This window comes from Coenobita brevimanus, chromosome 86 (genome assembly GCF_032717465.1).
Source record: "Coenobita brevimanus isolate Jiangsu-jjx chromosome 86, ASM3271746v2, whole genome shotgun sequence".
Taxonomy (NCBI): domain Eukaryota; kingdom Metazoa; phylum Arthropoda; class Malacostraca; order Decapoda; family Coenobitidae; genus Coenobita; species Coenobita brevimanus.
Genome location: NC_137039.1, coordinates 29005356 through 29013899, shown reverse-complemented (window position 1 = coordinate 29013899; position 8544 = coordinate 29005356). Strand labels below are relative to the sequence as shown.

The window sequence follows — 8544 nt, the reverse complement described above, 5'->3', positions numbered from 1 at the left end:
TCATCATCATCATCAAACACTGTAGGACCAAGATTTATTATGTTCCAGTTGAAGATATTTACATTTTTTCGTTTCTAGTTGCTCCCCTAGCTCATTCTTACACTCCGTCTCTGTGTCTCTATGTTATTACTTTCGTCCCTTTATTTTTTTCATTTATTTTAGTAAACAAAGGAAATAGATTCTAAGTTTGGAAGCTCGCAAAAAGGGTACTTAACAGGAAACGTAAAATGATGGAAAGCCAAATTCAAGATCCCTTCTTTTCAGGCTGCCTAGATACATCGAATTTATAAGTCAGGAGGTCATAGACAGAGGGAAATACAGACTGAGAGTGAGAGTACCACAGTTTGCCAGTTGTGTGTGTGAATGATTTAAGAATGTTGGATTTCCGGGTTCGCCCATGTCAGGTGGCGTTATATAGAGGTGGGTGGAATTCCAGTCTTTATTTTTCTTTTGTTGATGCCAAAAATTGTCATGTAGTTTTTTTTTTTTTTTAAATAGAGAAGAATGTCAATTAGTTTTTGTTTTCTGCCTCCCTCTGACCTTATTCGTTTGAGGGAGGTCACAGCCGGCTTCCAAAATTCGGTACTCGTGTGTTAGGTTCATTTTTCAGTTTTATTTCTGTCGTGTGCTCATTTCTCTCAGTTTTTTCCATGGAGTTTTCAGTTTGTTGTGCTATATGGTGTTAAATTTTCCCGCCAGTTATTTTTTTTTTTCGCCTTTTTATATTGTCCATGTTTTGGTTGGCGAGGCACGCTTGCGGACAATACTAGCGTTCCACATTTTAGCTGAACAATTATGAAACTCGTACATAATACTCTGAACAGTTGATTAGGCTGCAAAGACCACGTCAGTAGGTTTCGGTCACTGTCCTTTTATTTTCGCTCTAATATGTATTTATGTCCACAATTATGCGTGGATATCGCCTCTGTTTTTTCTGTATCTTTTTTCTGTTGTATTTGGCGTCCTGTGTTTTATTGTGTTTCCATGTGTTGTGTTTTTTTTTTCTTTGGCGTTCTGTGTTTTATTATGTTTCCATGTGTTGTTTTTTTTTTCTTTGGCGTTCTGTGTTTTATTCTGTGTTTCCATGTGTTTTTTTTTTCCCTTTTTTCGGGCGTGGAGTGGTCAGTGGGGCGGTGTATATTGTGGTGTGGGTCCCCTTTATCTCTGTACGGTCGCGCCTTGTATCTTGGTTATGTTAAATCCTGTTTTCGTGTCGCTGCTATCCTTCTTCCGTCTCTCCTAGGTTTACTTTATCTCTCTGCAGTTGCCACTCTCTTATCTATTGCTCTCTGTGTTTCTCTCCGTCTTCCTTCTCCTTTCTCCTCTCCTCTCCTAAACCCTTCCCCCCCTTCCTTTCCATTCCCCTTCTTTCTCTCCCCTCTTCTCCCCTTCCCTCCCCTCTTGACCTACATCTTCCAGCTTCTTCCCTGAATGCCTCCCCTCTCTCTCCCCCTCCATCCTCCTCCTTCTCCTCATCCTTCCAACTTTCTCCTTACCTCCCTTTCTTCTTAGTTCTCTTCCTTTCTCTCCCCATCCATCCTTCTTTACTCTCCCTCCCCTTCTTCCTCCCAGCTCCCTCCCTTCCCTCTTGTTTCCCTTCCTTTATCTTCCTCTTCCTTCCCCTCCCCCCATCCCCCTCCTCGTAAAAGAAACAAATGCGTGACAGGGAACTTTGCGAGCTTGCCTGACTGTGTGTGTGTGTGTGTGTGTGTGTGTGTGTGTGTGTGTGTGTGTGTGTGTGTGTGTGTGTGTGAGAGAGAGAGAGAGAGAGAGAGAGAATATGATCTTGTATATGTGTGCTTGTACATGTATGAGAGAGGGAGGATGGTCTTTGTGTGTGTGTGTGTGTGTGTGTGTGTGTGTGTGTGTGTGATATTGGTAACCTGTGACCCAACTTATGGTAATCCCCTCCAGAGAGATAGAGAGAGAGAGGGAGGGAGAGAGAGAGCTCAGTGACTCTTGGCTGTGGTCTTTGTCATGTTCCTTTACCATCGTCACGTAGTTACTCTTTTTAACTCACCGCCTTTTCACTCTTCTATTTATGTTGTCTAGTATTCTCTCCGGCAAGGGGAGTATGTTTTCACCCCTGTTTGTTTGTGTGTTTGTTAATTTGTTTGTCTGTGAGAAGGATTACTAAAAAAACTGAAAGAGAGAATTGGACCAAATTTGTTGAGTAGATAGCCCATGTCCCAGGGAACCACCGATTAACTTTTGGGACGGATCTGCGTCGTATTTTAGATTCTGAATCCAGAAAACACTTTTTGCGAAACCCTAGTCTCTGATGAAGAAACCTAACCCATTATGAGGAGTGGTTTGGGAATGACGTTGCCCTTGTCGGAGAGAGACATTCCACTGAGTGCCCCTCTATGTATTATTGACACCACACCACTACCATCATCATCATCATCATCATCATCATCATTCACTACAATTTAATTTTTATTGTTGCCTTGTTTAGGTATCTCAATTCATTTTTTTTTTTTTTTTTTCATCTTCATTAAGTCCATCTTTATTAATTATTTTTACCGTCCTACTTAAGTACTCCTTTGTCCTCTTTGCTTGTGTGTGTGTGTGTGTGTGTGTGTGTGTGTGTGTGTGTGTTGTATCATCATTACTTTTGGAATTAACGAGCAAAACTTCCTCCTTGCCTAAACATAATGGACTGTTAATAACCTGACAAGCAAGAGAGCCGTGTTTGCAGCTTCTTTATTATTACCTCCTTGCTTGGGGGATGTATTGTTTTGCTGTGTGTGTGTGTGTGTGTGTGTGTGTGTGTGTGTGTGTGTGTGTCAGTGTCTGTTTTTGTTTGTTTTTCCTTATATAATCATCATAACCTTTAACTCGATGTGGACCAAAGCTGGTGGACGAGTTGAGGGTCAGCCAAGAACGAGGTAATACAATCTTGAGACAGCCCTATCAGAGGTCAGGGGCATAGGGCAAGGTCAGCACTTCTTAACCCCCCCCCTCTCCTTCGTGTCCCCCAGAAGACTGATGAGGCTTAACTTGGGGAAGAACCAACTGGACGACATTCCCACCGACACCTTCCATCCCCTCACCAACCTGGAAGTGCTGGACCTCCACGAAAACCGCATCCACCACATCCCAGACGGCGCTTTCAAAGGTGAGGAGGTGTGTGCTGTGTTGGAGAGGATGTGTGCTGTGTTTAGAGAGGATCCTATGTTTGGAGAGGAGGTGAGCTGTGTTGGAGAGGAGGTGTGCTGTGTTTAGAGAGGGTCCTATGTTTGGGGAGGTTGTGTGCTGTGTTGGAGAAGATGTGTGCTGTGTTGGAGAGGAAGTGTGCTGTGTTGGAGAGGAGGTTTGCTGTGTTTGAGGGGATGTGTGCTGTGTTGGAGAGGAGGTGTGCTGTGTGGGAGAGGGTGTGAGTGCTGTGTTTGGAGAGGAAGTGTTCTGTGTTTGGAGAGGAGGTGAACTGTGTTGGAGAGGAGGTGTGCTGTGTTAGAGAGGAAGTGTGCTGTGTTCGACAGGAGGTGTAGTGTGTTGGAGAGGAGGTGTGCTGTGTTAGAGAGGAGGTATGCTGTGTTGGAGAGGTGTGCTGTGTTGGAGAGGAGGTTTGCTGTGTTAGAGAGGAGGTGTGCTGTGTTAGAGAGGAGGTGTAGTGTGTTGAAGAGGAGGTATACTGTGTTAGAGAGGAGGTGTGCTGTGTTGGAGAGGAGGTGTGCTGTGTTGGAGAGGAGGTGTGCTGTGTTGGAGAGGAGGTGTGCTGTGTTGGAGAGGAGGTGTGCTGTGTTGGAGAGGAGGTGTGCTGTGTTAGAGAGGAGGTGTGCTGTGTTGGAGAGGTGTGCTGTGTTAGAGAGGTGGTGTGCTGTGTTAAAGGGGAGGTGTACTGTATCCTTCTGTGTTGTTACATGATGGAACTGGGGCACTGGCACGCCTTAGAAGACAGGCTTGTGGGTACGTGAAATTCAGTAACCCTTAGGTATGAAGCAGGTGTGAGTCTCCTTGGTTACTAGTCAAATCATCCCTCCACTGTGACTACACTTACCCATCAAGTAGGTGAGATTCAGAACAAATGCGCTGATGGGAGGGCCGGTTTGACTAGCAACCAAGGAGACTCATGCCCACCTCATCTAAGGCTCATCAGACATGCATCCACGACTGAATATTGAAGCCATAGAGGTTGCCCAGTGCCGTCAGATGATAACAAACGCCGTATAGCAACATTGGCTTATATAACACTGCATGACTGCTGTGAACTTTGGAAAGGTCAGGATGGCTCTTGTGGGTTATTGAGTATGTTTGGGTGTGGAGTGGATGTGGCAGTAGTGTGGAATTATTATCGTTATTATTATGATATTATTATTATTATTTATTTATTTATTATTAGTATTAGTATTAGTATTACTATTACTATTATTATTATCACCAGTGTCATCATCATCATCATCAAACTCGTGTCGTATAATCCTGAACTAAATAAACCCGAGCGTCATGGCCCTGCAAAATCTCCCATCCTCGTGTGTGTGTATGCGAGTATTGACCTACGTCGTCCTTAGCCTGGCGTTAATTTGCGTTAGGCTCGAGTGCCACTTGACATTTACGCCTCCTCCTCCTCCTCCTTCTCCTCCCCTCCACCCCCCTTCCATCTTGCAGTCCCTCCTCCTCCCCTCCGTCCCTCCCTTTCCTTCTCACCTTCCCCTCCCTTCTCCCTTTCCTTCCCTCTTTCTTCCCTGCCCTTTTCTCCTTCCCCTCCCCTTCTCCTTCACTCCCTCTCTCCTTCTGTTTCCTTCTGCTCCCCTCCCTTTCCTCCTTTCCCTTCCCTCCTCCTTCCCTCCCTTCTCTTTTTTCCCCTTCCGTCTCCTCCCCTCACTTCTCTCTCTCTCCCGTCCCCTTTCTCCCTCCCCTTCCGATGTCCTCCTCTTCTTTGTCTCCTCACCTCCCCTTTACCTCCTATTCTCCTTTTCTCTTCTTCCCTCCTTTTTTCCTTCCCTTCTTCCCTCGCTTCTTCCTCCCCTTTCCTTGTCTCCTCTCCTTCCCCCACTCTCTCTCTTTCTTACCTCCGTCATCCCCTTTCCTTTCCTCCATCCCTTTCCATCCCTCTCCCATCTGTGCTTTCTCAGTCTTCCTTTCCTTCTCCCCTTTCTCTTCCCTCTCCTGATCTCCTCTCTCTCCCTCTCTTTTCCTTCCCCTTTCTCTTCTCTTCCCTCTTGTCTCCTGTCTCCCTCTTTCATTTCCTTCCCTTCCTTCACTCTCTCACCTTCATCTTGCCTCCCTTCACCCCGTACTTCTCCCTCTTCCCCCTCTCCCTCTTCCCCCTCTCCCTCTTCCCCCTCTCCCTCCCCTTCTCCCTCCTCCCCTTCTCCCTCCTCCCCCTCCCTTTCCCCCTCCCCCTCCCCTCCTCCTCAAGGTATCCAGAAGTAAACATATGAATATTTGATCGACCTTGGGATCACTGGAAACGTTTCTTTATAATGTTTTTTTTTCAGTTTTTTACGAACATACACGTTTTCTAGAGTTAAGCCAGCCATCATCATCATCATCATCATCATCATCATCATCATCATCATCATCATCATCATCATTGTCGTCGTCATCGTCCATTCTCACGCATATTTTTTTTTTTTACGTCAAGCAATTTAAACGTCATTCATTATTATTATTTTTTTTTTTTATCGTATTAAAATGGTAGGACTTTCATATCGCTAAAATTTTCATTGTTTTAAATTAATGTGTAGGCCGTATATATACTGTATAATATTAATAGCATTGAATTTCAGCACTAAAATTTGCTCCCTAGTCAAATGTGGTGCTTTGTGGCCAATTATTTTTCCGTATTTCGTATGAAGATATTTTTTCCTTACGAGATTAAGGCGTCTGGCAATAGATAGATATAGATTTATTTTTATTATTATTATTATTATTATTATTATTATTATTATTATTATTATTATTATTTACCAGAGGAGACCTGGTAGAGTCCGATTTGCATTTATTTATTTATGTATTTAATGTTAGGATTTTGACAGGATAGGGTTGGTGAAAAAATAGAATGTTTTTATTTTTAATACGGTATATATATTTTTCTTTGTCTTTATGAATCGTACCCCACCCTGTCCATAGGTGGGAGGTTAGGGTAATGATGATGATGATGATATTCTCTTGTAATCTGTCCTAATCTCTTCGTATTGATGATGATGATAATGATGATGATGAGGATAGAGATATGGTTTTAATCTCTCCTAATCTCTTCTCTCTCTACATGCTGATATTTCATTCTGATCCCTTCTAATCTCTCCTCTCTCCCCTCAGGCCTGCACAAGCTGGACATGCTCAAGTTAGAACACAACCAGATCACCACCATCCAGGACGACGTGTTCAGCGACCTTACTGTGCTCAACTCCCTCAACATCGAGCACAACCTGATCACCAACATCAGTGATAAGGCGTTTGCTGGCCTCGAGAGTGAGTACAGAGAGAGAGAGGAAGATAGGATGGTAAGAAGGAAGGGGGGATGGTGTGTATGTGAGAGAGAGAGAGAGAGAGAGAGAGAGAGAGAGAGAGGATGGTAAGAAGGAAGGGCGGATGGTGTGCATGAGAAAGAGAGAGAGAGAGAGAGACAGACAGAGACAGAGAGAGGATGGTAAGAAGGAAGGGCAGATGGTGTGCATGAGAGAGAGAGAGACAGAGACAGAGAGAGGATGGTAAGAAGGAAGGGCGGATGGTGTGCATGAGAAAGAGAGAGAGAGAGAGAGACAGAGACAGAGAGAGGATGGTAAGAAGGAAGGGCAGATGGTGTGCATGAGAGAGAGACAGAGACAGAGACAGAGAGAGGATGGTAAGAAGGAAGGGCAGATGGTGTGCATGAGAGAGAGACAGAGACAGAGACAGAGAGAAGATGGTAAGAAGGAAGGGCAGATGGTGTGCATGAGAGAGAGACAGAGACAGAGAGAGGATGGTAAGAAGGAAGGGCAGATGGTGTGCATGAGAGAGAGACAGAGACAGAGAGAGGATGGTAAGAAGGAAGGGCAGATGGTGTGCATGAGAGAGAGACAGAGACAGAGAGAGGATGGTAAGAAGGAAGGGCAGATGGTGTGCATGAGAGAGAGACAGAGAGAGGATGGTAAGAAGGAAGGGCGGATGGTGTGCATGAGAGAGAGAGAGAGGAAGGCAGGATGGTAAGGTGGAAGGGTGGATGGTGTGCTGAGAGAGAGAGAGAGAGAGAGAGGAGTGTAGGAAGAGAAATTAATAATATTTTTAAGAGCAAGGGATGTTTTTGAGGGAGGGAAAGGAAGAGGAATATTTTGGAGGAAAAGAAGCGATATTTTCTTGCAAGGGGAGAGGGAGAGAAAGATTAATTAACTTGGAGGCTTGGAGGAGGGTTGTGAGAGAGAGAGAGAGAGAGGTGCCTTCCTCTTTCTCTCTTGCTCTTATCTTCTTCCTTCCTTGCTTCCTTCCTACCTACTTCTCCCTCCCTTCCTTCCTTCCCTCCTTCTTTCCTTCCTTCCTTCCTTCCTTCCTTCCTTCCTGCTTCTCCCTCCCTCCCTCCCTTCTTTCTTTTTATTCTTTCTCGTCGTTTACTTTGTTTTTCTTTCCGTGTTCTTTTTTCTCTCTCGCCTTCCCTCCTACATGTCTGTTTGTCTTTTTCTTGCATTCCATTTTCCTTCCCTCCTTCCGTCTTGCATTCCCTTTTCCTTCCTTCCTTCTCTCCTTCTCCCATCTTTTTATCTTTCTTTCTACATCCCTTCTTTCTCCTCATTCTTTTCAAATTCTCTCTCTCTCTCTCTCTCTCTCTCTCTCTCTCTCTCTCTCACCGCCAATTTTTGTCATGTCGTCTCTTCCTCCCTCGGGTTCCACACAACTTGAAAATTCCTCCCTTGTTTTGTTCCCTGAAATTCTTCAACTCGAAATTTTGAGACATTATTTTTTTTTTAGGTTGTGGGAGAGGTGTTTGTTTTTACAGGGGTTGTTTTTGTTAGTTGTTTATGTTGTGTGGTTGTTTTTGATATTGTTTTTAGACGAGGGAGGATCACTTAGGAAGAGTTTGATGTCACTCTCTTCACTAGCGAAACGAGGTGCTAATTTCAGTAGAGTTACACTACACTAATACCACACCACACTACACCACACCGCAAAATTACCCTCCCACACCACACCACCACAGTATCATCCCTCCCACACCATACCACTCCACAAAATCACCCTCCCACACCACACCACACCACAAAATCACCCCCCACACCACACCACACAACCGTCTTACACCACACCACAATACCACACAACCGTCTTACACCACATCACCCTGAATCACCCCCGCCCACACCACACCAACCCAACCTGCCTCACACACCACACCACACTGATCCACATCCCACCCCAGTCCCCTCGACCCGATAAAGTAACCATCATATACTAAATTCAAATCCACTATTAAAAAAAAAAAAAAAAAAAAAAAAAAAAAAAAAAAACACTGATTACTCCAGTTTTTGTCTCCCAGTCCCCATTTTCGTCTCCCAGTCCCCATTTTCGTCTCCCAGTCCTCATTTTTACTCTTGTCTCCCAGTCCTCATTGTCACTCATGTCTTC

General features: G+C 44.6%; 1 protein-coding gene across 2 annotated transcripts in view; it reads left to right on the top strand.

Annotated features, from left to right (window-relative positions):
• Window positions 1-8544, top strand: part of LOC145410530 (uncharacterized) — a 192618-nt gene that overhangs the window by 164742 nt on the left and 19332 nt on the right. For both annotated transcript variants that reach the window (XM_080280643.1, XM_080280642.1), the window contains exons 5-6: window positions 2985-3121; window positions 6268-6420. In XM_080280643.1, the coding sequence (XP_080136769.1) occupies window positions 2985-3121; window positions 6268-6420 (290 nt within the window). The remainder of the gene's footprint in view (window positions 1-2984; window positions 3122-6267; window positions 6421-8544) is intronic.